Genomic DNA, 12,271 nt, shown 5'->3' on the forward strand with positions numbered 1-12,271 from the left:
CATCTGGCCCCAGATCTCTGGAGCGGCTCCCACCCCCCCGGCTCCGATCTCAGGCTATTTCTAGCTCAGACACCCAAGTCTGGAGCCTGCGGCCAGGCAAACATATGGACAACGCTGCCTCAATATTCCCTTCTCCTGCAAGGCGGTTCGGCTGAAGACCACACGGGCTGGCACCAAGAGAAAGGGATACTTGGGAAGTGGATCTTTGCATGAAGCTTCACCACACGAGCCCCTTTTCTGACTGTAATAAGCTGGGATGTTATTTGGAAACCTCCAGCTGTGTGTGGTACCCAAGAAGGAAGCTCAGAGTATGCCTGAAGTTTCTTTAACATGCTGCTTGAAATGGAACCGGCTGTAAATGTATTTATCTTCTGTCAGTTCTGGATTTTGAACATTCAGTACCTCAGGCAGCTGGAAATCACTAAAAGTCTTGGAGAGATTCTTCAGTCGCTGATAACCTGATGGTTGTGCTATGAGAAGCAGCATTGGCACTTCTGTGGGGTTTGCTATGTACGGAAACCTACACAGCGATTTCTGTACAAGGAAGAGATTTGCTGCTTCAGGTATTTGAGGAATAGCCCAAAAACAAAAAGACAATTTAAAATTCAAATATTTGGGGTTTTCTTTTCAGACAGTACCTCGTCAACCGTCAGGATGAAAGAGACACCACACTGCATTACTCCCAACCCTCCTCATATATACGGTTTCCTTTCCACACTCAACTTCCTAATTATTTTGTAACAGAGAAACACTGTACAGCTGATTGTGAAACGCTAATGCTTCACCAAACTACGGCTCTTCACTCACTCTGAAAATGTGTGCCAGCTGCAGGATTTTTTTGCCCCGTGTATCTAAGAGTGCTAAAGGAGGAAAACCCACCATCCACCTCCTCACTTCAGCAATTTCCATTTTTGTAAGCTGTGTCATCTAGCATAAAAAACATTTTTCAGAAAGTTACCCAAGAAACCCCCAAATTAGTTCCAAAGTTCCTGCATTTTAAGAACAGTTTTAGCAGAAATAGCTCCACCCCTCTCTTTGCAAATAGAAACTGGAACAAAAGATTCACAGCCTACGGAAACCATTTTGCAAGGCATCTAAACAGAGAAGTTGTTACCATAACATGCTAGCAACAGACGAATTTTCCCAAACTACTGAAATAACAACGGATTTCTTTGTGTAGGAGAAGAGTGACTGTATGATGGGTCTTTTTTGTACTAGCGAAGTTGTTAAAATGAGAAATTTAGCAATTCAGGGAGGACAATGCCCATAGTCATGTGCTGCCCTGCAGCTGCTTGCCATTTACACTGATCCTGTGATCTGGGCTTGTGAAGGTCAGCAGTTGTTCTGGATCCGCAGCTGAAATCGGGAGAAAGCGTTTCGCCATCGCGCTGGTCACTAACCTGAAAACGGATCTGCTTACGGTATGGGGCAGGTCCTCCTCAAAACCCCACACGTGCACTAACGGGATCTCCCTGTTTGTTGGACAGCAGAGACTGAACCGCTCTGAACAGGAGCACTTGCATAAAACCACTTTATAAAGCCCACACTGGTTTACTTTTACTTTTTCATGACTCTGGGCTGTAAATTTTTTATTCGAACTGCAGTTCAACAGGATAATTCATGTAAGAACTGCAAAGTCAGGCCCAAGAGTGTATGAACTTTAAAATGTTACGTAGTTTAAGACGTCAGGCATGTTTTATACCTTAACCGGAGAGGGGAGGTTGGGGGGAATTGCAAAAGATCCTTATGAAGGACCCACAGGGCTGTGGGCACAGAACAGGTCTCCAAGGAAAATAAATGAAAAGAACGACTCCTATGATATTTTCAAATACATAAATAAAAGAATCAGCAAGTCACCTGCACAATAAAAGCTCAAATCTGGCTTACAACTGCCCCCAGATTTTCTTAGTGATATTAACATAGTTATTAAAACACATCATCATTAAGTTACATAATCAAATGCTCCAACACTGAAATTCTTGAAAGCCTGTTGATCGCTCAAATCACATTAACTACATTAGCATCCTGCTCATTACTACTATTTTATGACACTTCAATAGTATTTTGCTTGGTAAGTGAGGGAAAACGCAACGTGGTTTTTTGAGCTTCTATTGACAAGGAATTTAAAGACACAGAAGAGGTCTGGGGTGGGGAGAAGTCACCATCACCTTAGCTGGAAAACACATCTGTCTGCCAGAGGCCGCTATCAAACACGGGATCCTGAGTGACGTTAAGGACCAGCACGTCGGTTAAAAGCCGCCTCCTTCCGTACTGCCGGGGCTCAAAAGCTGCATTTCTCCAGCAGGCGCTGCCAACACGGTCTGCTCATAAAAGCTCTTTCTAATGGAAAGGGGAAATTTATCCTTTCCATTTTAGCTGTTACTTAAATCCTTTTGTATCAGCCAGGAAAACACAAGGGAATGCACGCTGGAGAAGGGCAATAAGGAAGTTAGAAAAGGCTCATGCATTAAACAGAAAAAAAAAATGTGGGCAGAGAAAAAGGAAGCTAGAGAACTGAAGAGTGAGGGAATAACATAAGAAAACATATCGTGAAGGAGCAGGGGGGTTGTGGGCGTTTTCGGGGACGGGGGGTGTTGCTCTCCCTCCACTACCAAGTGCAATAAGAACAGAAATCTAGAGTAGCACACCCTAACCAGCACAACAGTGCCTCATTCGTTCATGTCGCAAAGGAACAATTTGGGGGAGACCCTATTAATGTTCAGGTATTTTGGCCACTGCTGAGGAGAATTTTCCACTAGTGCCTGAAATGGGGGAAATGCAAACTTCCCAGACAATGTTTACAAGGGAGAGAACGCACACGTACTCGTACAAAAATAGCTCGAGAGCAGTTTGGCAGAATCCCAAGTCCTGCGGCCCCATGAAGGGCTGTTACTCACAGCACTCACCGTGTCGGCATGAAAGCAGCTCAGGCCAGAATACAAGACCCACGAGTTCTGGAGGAGCATCTCTATGCAAAAGCATCATTTTGATTTTCCTACATTCATGTTTTGTTACAAATTCAGTCTTTATCTCATCTTTCAGAGGATCTAAACTGTCCAGTGGTCATTTTGACACAGGCAAATAGAAAATAGTTGCATGAGGGGAGAAAAACAACTTTCAATGTGCTAAATCATACTACATTCTATTCCACGGCAATATGGGCACTGAGCTGGTTTTTCAATTCCTGAAGCATTACAAAGCCCTTTTACAGGGTTTGACATATTAAGGACAATTACTTTGTGTGTTAATGACGGCAAGAAATACTCATCAGGTCATATAAAACATAAATCTATATTCATGCAGTCCTCTCTGCGCAGTTCATTTCTTGCCTACAATCGTTCTCAGAAAACGTAGCTCCTGGATAAAAGGATTAAAATGAAGTTTAAAGGTTCCTGAATAACAGCTGAGACCTCAAAGAGCCATCTTAACACCAGCCCCTTTACTTTTGAAGCAATTCTGGTTTCCTACTAATCCTTGAGGACATGGAAGTCCTACATATTCTTGGGTGTTAAACCATTTGTGCACCTGCCAAAGCCACCTGACCCTACAACAATACCCCATTTACAAGTGGGCATAATTCACTGCATTTACACCTTCAGAATAAATCTAGTTTACTACTTCTACCCAAAGTAACGCACACAGACACAAACTGCCATGACCTCACCTTCAGTATTTCAGGTTCTTTGATGTCTAGAGCTCCTGTATTCCATCGCTTTTCCATACTTTTATGCAATTTGTGATATTCATGGGTACGTGGAGTAAGAAGCCAAATCACACAGATGGCTATCATAAATCCAAGGGCCATTCCAAGTAACAATCCACTTAAGTAGCCAGGGAGAGGGATAATAAAGTAAGCATAGACTAACAGTGTTAAGAAGTATAAAGTTTTCACTGGTATTTTAGGCTGTTGCACATATGGATTATTTTCATCTTCACTACTGAGCATAGTACCATCTTCCTCGGTCACCTCTGGATCGAGCAAAGTTTCAGTCGGTTTATCAGTTTTGCTTTCATCCTCTAGCAAAGAAAAGTCTTCAGCATACAGTTCACAAAACTCCTCATCCTCTCTGCTTGCGAGTGCAGACAACGAACATTTTTCAAGTACGAGTGAAGTTTTTGAACTCACGTCCTTTGTGCTTGCAGACTGAGAGCTTTTGGTCTCTGCCTCTTTTGCATGTTCCTCAGCCGCTTTTGGCCGATTGTTCTTACTCAGGTTAGAGTCACTTCCATAAAAATCCCCTTCAGAATCGCACTCTTCCTCCTTAATGCTGTAGTTGTTATTGCTTTCCAAATGGCCATTCAAACTGGAAAGGTTTGAGAGTTCTGAAGCACTTGAAGATAAGGCTTTGGGCCTGTGGCTACTACTTTCATCACCCATTATTTTACTGAGCAGCTGAAAAGGCTCATAGATCACTTCAGAAAGGCGTCTTTTAGTATCTTCAATTTTAGCCTCCATTTCAGGTACTTTAAAAAAGGAACGAGTGTCAGAGGGAGATGTTAATGGAGATGAGGGGGCAGTTTTAGAATCACCACCTGCAGCTCGAGGTTGAGTGAACTGTTTGAACAGATGCAAGTTCAGCTTTGAGTCAGGCGGCCTGTAAGACACAGCTTCACATTCTTGTTTGGAAGTGTCTGTAGACAGAGATTTCACTAAGGTTTTCATTAACTGCCGATGTCGCATCGGTGGGGTGGGTTCTTTTGGTTCCACATCTGTTGAGAGAGACTTGACTAAACCCTTAAAAGGCTTTGAACTAGAAACTGTGGGTGATCCACTGGAGGAGACAACTGATCTGGAAGGGGATGAGGATGGGGAAGACGACAGGCTGGATTTCTGTTCCACAGGTGGTGGTGCGCCTGCTGAGCTAACTGTATGACATGAGTGTGACAATGGAGATAGGACTAGTGGCACTGCACTGAACACTTGGGACGTGGAAGGAGAATCCAACAGCTTTACAGTCTCTGCAGTTGGCAGAACTGCAGGCGATGAGGACAGCAGTGAAGTGGAGTTGGCCATGTTAAGCGAGGTAGCTGGACCAGAAAACTCATGGCCGGTATGCTCAAAGCAGAGGTCTTCCTTGGCTTCAAGTGCTGTTACAATGCTTTGGTCATCTAGTTCCTCATCAAGAAATTCCTTAAACTCCTCTTCCTCCTCTTCTTCCTCCTTCCCAAATGCAGAGAAATGAATAGTGATGGTTTCTCGAGAGACAGATCGTTGGACCTGCACTTTTGGTGCCGACTGCTTTGAGGACATTTCACCAGTTTTCTCTGCATGGCTACTGTTCTGACTTGTCATTGCAGGTCCCAGAGATGTGTCAAAGTCTGTGAAGAAAAGGTAATATTACGTTAAATGCATTCTTTCCCCTTCATACAGCTTTATTTTCAACCGTTAAGCTTGATATGCTTAACAAACTTGCCTTTTTCATCAATTATATCTACGTGTTATTTCTAGCCTTTTATTGACCCATGGAAGTGGACTTAGCACACGTTTACATGGAGAGGACATATCGCACATTTAAAACCCAGCACTGGTGACCATACACAGAGATGGATCAGGAATGACAAGATTAACGCTGCCTTTCCAGCCAGGAGGAAGCACTTTATCCACACTGCCAAGGCAGCCAGTTCACCACTTCAGTAACTGAATTGTTCTCCAGAAGCTGCTAAAATGCTGTGATTAAATTGTCAAGCTGAATTAATGAGAGGCCTTTGCTGACGTTTAAAGAGCAGTTCAGAAGAACGATTACGTGGCGGCGAAGAAATGTGCACTTCACAAACAGTTGTGACATCAGGTTGCACTACCCAGCAAGTCAGCGCCACCGCTTTGTCATCTCTTCCTACTAAAGGCTATAGCCCTTTATCTTGCCAATGGAGACGCTCATGTAAACATTTTTAGCCCATTAATAAAATGAGCTGGGTTAAACCTTTTCAAAAAGCAGATCTTTGCTACCCAGCTTATCTAGTAATGTTACATCAGCAGCGACAATCTGTCCACAACTTCCTACCCACTACAGTTGTCCGTTTTACGGCTCCTAAATTGCTGACTAGTTAACTCCTTGCCTCACCTCGCATGTGCAACGTTCCCAATCGGGTTGAACAGGAGGAGCTGGACTCTGTCCCGCTCCACACAAACTCTCCAGAAATATTAATTCCAGTCTTCAATCCCAGTTCTACTGCGTACGTCAGGGAGCCAGTTTGGGCTCAAAGATTCAAAAGAAGCTTTCAGAACCTTGTCACGCTCCCACCTGCCACCTGACCATTTTTCTGACAAACGGCTTGAGGCAAAATTCTGCCTTCAGATCAGGTTCTTTTGTCCTCCCAAAAATCCATCTGACCCACCAAGCAGCAGTAAAGAGTAAACGTAAAACTCAATTCCGGTGACAGAGCTGTACCTCCAGCCCACTTGTGTGTCAGCAGATTCTTACCTTTCCTGCCATGTCTGTGGGTCAAGTAGTTATTTACCCCAATAGTAAGACCTCTCACTTATTCAAAAGTTTAGATATAAGTTTACCAGTCATGTATATATCTTTGTGATTGTTACAGTTAGGGAGAAACTTGGTCTTCCATTTCTCCACTGGACTGGCACACTTGGGAGCCAGCAGCACACAGAATCCACGCTCCCCATGGACACAGTTCCACTTCACAACTTCAGACTGCAAATTTCCCAGGTTTTTAGACAAATGCATCCCAATTTATTTTGGAGAGAAAAAAAAAAACCCCACACACCACAAAGCACTACTGGACAACGTACATCTCCAAGTCTTTTTCTGTGCTGGACCATCTGCTATCACACGTCTCTAACACTTGTCCCAGTCGTGAAATCGCAGGGCTGGCAAACCAAAATTTGAAAGTACCAAAAAACCCACAAAACTACATGTCTTCCAGGTCACCGAGTCATTAGAACTAAGGCAGGAAAACAAACAAACAAAGCACAACACACACCCACCAAGAAAAAAGCCACCCAAGAGCTGCACTTGCACACGATGCTGTTGCCATCAGCCCGAAATTCCTGACCCTTCTCTTCTGCTCATTTGGCACCAACTGTGCATCAATAATCTAGCAGGAGAAAAATATTAACCGCTCCCCCTGCCTCCAAATACCATTCTGAGCGTGTTCTTCTCGATCAGCTAGAAATCCACAGATTTGGTTAGCTCTTTAGCACACGCTGTTTGCACTGCACCGTTAATTATCTTGTGTTTAAACACCAGTTGCCATGTTGTGCTAATGCGGTGCTAATTACCTGAAACAGATGAAGTTTACTTGCACACACCAAATGTACAGAAAAGAGATTTTAATGCTTACTGAACAAGCAAGAAATTTTTTATATCACAATTAACTAGTTAACACAGAAAGGAAATTCTTGATTAGCCAATATTTGCCTACCCTTAAACATGACACTATACCACAAATTGTCTTATAGAAGCACATTCTTAAACGAGCACTATCGACAGGGCAGCCGCAGAACAATACCATAACCCAACTGCTTGCACTTTGGCATCCTCAGCCCACGACTTCCAAGCTAACTCTGTAGCACCCAATGCCCTCAACATCTGGCCCAAGAGATATTTCAGCTGAGGGGACTGACTTCCAGGAACAACTATTTCTATTTATGCAAATAATTGCTGGAACTTTCAGAATCAACCCTGTCCACAGGCTGGTTTTGCTACAAGGCAGTTCATGCTTTTCCCAAGCGCAGCTGTTTGAAGCTGTATCTTGAATCGAATCTTCAAACAATTTATACAATTAAAAAAAAACCCAAACAGTGTACAATACAGGAGAAATATTGTAATGCTATATACTATAGAGAGTACATGTTTTGCCCAACAGCTGATATTTCATTACAAGCATTCTGAATATCAATTGGGATGACGAAAGTAGTGCGCTCCCTACATCATTCCAAGTTTTAAACAACTAACGCCTCTCAACACACCAGATATCCTGCTGAGAGCAGTTTCTCCTCCCCAGACAGGACAGGGGAGATTTTTCCCTGCTCTGGGCAGGCCCATATTTCCCATACATTCCTGAGCACAATTTCTCTTTTTTATTGTGAAAGATTTAAATTTTTTTTCCCAAAGTAGACGTTAAGAAGTTTTTCCACAGCAAACACAACAATAACATCGCTGACTTCTCCCACTACTGGCAGCTCTTCACTAGGTGTTCGGTTTTGAGAGCAAAGGTATTTCTTCAGGTTCTTGAACCCCTACGTTTTTACACCGTAAGTCATTCTAACAGATTCACTTCTTACTGATTTCCGACTACGTTTTCCTCACTCGTTGCGTCCCCGTTGTCTGCTCCACTCCTCTCCCAGCTGTTTGGAGAGTTGGTGTTCCAGCCTCCCCGTCTGAAGGGGCACAATTCTGCTTACAGATTACACTGATACTTGCAGAAACCCAGGCTGTAATTGCTCCTCCTTTTAAAAACCACACTGTCTCCACCTTCTCTAGCTGCCTCTTCAGGGTTTTTGTTGTTGTTGATTCTGAAGATGTAAGGTATCAGTTTTATTCACATGGCAGGAAGGTCTGAATAATCATCTTAGATCCTCAGGCTTCAAATGATTCAAAACATGAATTTTCACCTGGATGGGAAGGAGACCGCTAGGAAAATAATTCCTTTCCCCCAAAGGTTTGAACTTTGGATGCTTCTGCAAGGTGGAATGAGAGAGCTGTCAACTAACGACTGATACTTTCACTTCTGATATTACGGCACTGCACGCCCATCACCCATACAATAACGGTTTATAATCCACACCTGCAGGCATTGCTTTTAAAGTGCTACAACAGCAAGCACCAAGCCAGGCCAGAAACACACCACATTGCTCACCCAGCCCACGGTGCGGGAGCTGAGGACAGTGACACCAGGTGCCAACACGTCCCCACCGCGATGCACCGGCCGAGGAACAGGGACACCCAGCGAGGGAGCAGGTGCTGGGCAGCGCTGGGCCAGGTCAGGACACGACACCTTCTAAAGTGTCACCACAGGAACATGTGCTCAGTGACTAACTGGGAGAGTTTATAGAAATATAGAAACAGCCGAGCGCGCGGGCAATCTGTCCTTCTGCCCGGGCAATCTGTCCTTCCGCCCGGGCAATCTGTCCTTCCGCCCGGGCAATCTGTCCTTCCGCCCAACAGCAAACAGAACCGGCAAACCCTCGTCCTGTGCCCTGCAGAGGACAAACACACACACATCCTTCTCCAGCTGAGCCCCGAACCAGCAACTTCACAGCTCTGAGAAAACACACGGTGCACTCAAGTGCCTGTTTTAGACAATTAAACTACCAACTTCATAGATACAGCAATTATTTTTACATTTACGATTTAGAAAGTTATTCAACCAACACACAAAGCAGCAAACTAGGAACTAACTTAAAAGAACAGGTCAAAGTTACACATACCACACTTATTTTACCCACCCATACACAGTTCATTTTAGTCACATTTACTAATTAAGGGACATTCAACGAAGCAATTCAATGCTTTTCACAATCATTCATTTGGGGAAACAGGACAGATTGGGTAACTATATTCAGACATATTGCAACAACCAACTATTCCAGTCACATTGCTTTTACTTAACGCTAGATCTCCCCCAGGGGAAGGGGCATGCTCTTTAGTAAAGCGCTCTCACCAAAATCTGCAGCAAGGTTTCAAAACTTGTATTTTTCCTGTTCGTTGCTACTAAACACAAACCAAAAAAGGTGTTTTCCACAGAACAGAAATTCCTTTCCTGATAAGAAGAAGTCTTACAGGTTACTAATAAGCATTGCAATACTTCCCCGCATCTCTCCGTTGGGTCAGACGAACAAGCCTTCAACGCTGTTCAGGAAGCTGCTAATTTGGTTATTGATAATGCAACAATTTGACTTCACGCAGTTTAACCATCGCTGTTCAAAGCAAAAGATGCTTCTAACTGATTGTGTCTCTGATTTCCCCAATAATATAATAAAATTCAACTTATAGATTTCACTTGTTTTACTAGAGGCTCGGCCAGTATCTCCCAACACAGATAGATATGGGAGCACCGTTGCTATTTGTTATACATATTTAAAAGAAAAGGCTTCCTTTCAAGTCCTTCAAAACAAAGCACGGTATTAGTGATCCTTATTGCTTACAGTCTTTATTTAAGCAATGTTTTAAATGCTCAGAAGTTTTGTATCTCCAATACTCTGCTATCATTACAAGTCTAGAAAGCAAATCCCCATTTAGCCCAGAACGACCTCACTGAAGCTGAGATCACAGCGACTGGGCCATAACCTGGCATCTCATTCAGTAGATCTATACCATAAAAGATAAAAAGGAAACAAACCCCATATTTTAACATAATTTCCTATCCTCATTCAATGAGGACAAATTAAATTCCCCTGGCATCTCCAGGAGTTAATGTATTCCATGGTTAACACCTATTATTCCTTTTGCATCCACTAGTCATTACTTTTAAATGAACTACACAGGAAGTGATGGTAATTACCAGCACACAATAGCCCTGTGAAATCTTTGTGTCAGGGATCCAGTTACCCAGTCCGAGGTAACAATTCAAAGCCCACTTTGCAGCGGGAGTAAGAAGAAGTTTTGCTTCACCTTTCAGGCTCACCCAGCTGGATTTGAGATACAGACGGGGCACAGAAGAGGAACCAAAAAACCCCAGTAAAACTTGGTTTAAATCTACAGAGAGAAACGGGAAATGTTATATCAGTATGAAATACTATTCAAAGAATGCAGACCAATGTGTTCAAAAGCCAACAGCAGGACCGCAGCCAAAATAGATGGTGCCACCCACTATGGACCATAATATACGCTATAATATACACACACAGACATTCTAACAGGTGCCAACCAGGTTATCATAACTGAGCTGGTTAACAGTTAAAATACCCCCAACCAGGACTTCTGAGCCTCACAGGGGAAATAAAAAAGTAAATAAACCTATATTTATATTTGTGCAAATGCTTTTAAGGCAAAAATAATTCCAGTTAAATAACCAGTGTCTAGGTGCACTTAGAGATACTTAAATGACAGCTCCTAAGCAAGATTTTAAAGTATTGTCAATGAAATGATACTTTAACGAAAACTACAGACCTCTCAGAGAGACAAATAAGGGGGTGTTTACCAAGTCTAGGGCAGAACGGTCAAATAAAATTGCAATGGCAGATAAGGAGTCTTCAAAATTACTGCTTGCTTTTAAGCCAGGCACAGCTAATAACATCCTTAATACAAGTTTGTATTTATAATGCTGCAAAAATAATAAAATAAATTGTTTAATGTCAGCGAAGCGAGTCTATTCTACATGACCGTTTTCCCCAATGGCCCAAGAAAGGTCAGCCGCCACATCAGTTTCTACGCCGTCAGGAATAAAAGATTAATGATTGTTCTTTCCCGTTCTTTCTGCGACACATCATTTACACCAAAACTTCATAAAGCTGCACTACGCTTCAATTTTGACAAACACAAAAAGGTAAGTGCTTGGAGATTGCCCAGAGAACCCCGAAAAAATTGACTTCTTCCTATTTAATGCCTTCCTGAAGACTGAAGTGAAGTGGTATTTATAGGAAATTGAACATTTCCCCGACAGAAGAAATAAAAGAAGTCAAATCAAAACTTAAAACACGCAGTAACTCATAAAGAGCAGAAAACGGGGTAGAAAAAATATCAATTCCTCATTAATCTGATGGAAGATTATCTAAAACCTCTGCGGATTAGTCCCCAGTTGAAAATGCTGTTCGCATCACTGATTAAATTAAAGGTCACTATAAAAATCTTATAGGGGAAATTTTGGCTGAGCGACTTACAGAAAAGTGTGTTTCCAAAATGAAGTGAAATAAGTTGCCCTGAATCCTAAATTAAAAAGGGCTTAGCAGAATTGTATTACAGGCTTATTTTCCCCAACAATTCAAATGCACATCAAACTCCCTACAAGTAACAAGTCAGAACTCAAGGACTTTTTTGTACATTTACATTAATTTCACTAACAAAAAAATTCAGTCAATATTAACAGCACCTGAAGTTAAAAAAACCACCACACACATTCCTATGAAAACAGCAGAAAAGATATTAAAAATTGATATGTTTGTCCACATAAATCTAAACACAGATACACAGATGAGCAGCAGCACTGAATAACTCAAGCTCTAGGTCCCTCCATGTAAAATATAGTTATGAAATATCATTACAAACGGAACGGAATATACAGATTTACAAGCCACATGCCATAGCTATCCAAAGAGATAGGGTTCTTTATTTCCCAGTGGATTTTTAATGATTTATCAAGTCTTATATTTCAT

At 42.4% G+C, this 12,271-nt stretch overlaps 1 protein-coding gene across 4 annotated transcripts in view; it reads right to left on the minus strand.

Annotated features, from left to right (window-relative positions):
- The window catches only part of TEX2 (testis expressed 2), a 42,118-nt gene that overhangs the window by 20,721 nt on the left and 9,126 nt on the right, over positions 1–12,271 (minus strand). For 3 of the 4 annotated variants that reach the window (XM_065034115.1, XM_065034114.1, XM_021295294.2), the window contains exon 2: positions 3,665–5,319. In XM_065034115.1, coding sequence (XP_064890187.1) covers positions 3,665–5,293 — 1,629 coding nt within the window. In that variant the 5' untranslated portion in view covers positions 5,294–5,319. Of the gene's footprint in view, positions 1–3,664; positions 5,320–6,062; positions 6,085–12,271 lie in introns of those variants that run through there. The other variant, XM_021295292.2, reaches the window with a different exon arrangement.

Source organism: Columba livia, chromosome 18, assembly GCF_036013475.1.
Source record: "Columba livia isolate bColLiv1 breed racing homer chromosome 18, bColLiv1.pat.W.v2, whole genome shotgun sequence".
NCBI classification, from domain to species: Eukaryota; Metazoa; Chordata; class Aves; order Columbiformes; family Columbidae; genus Columba; species Columba livia.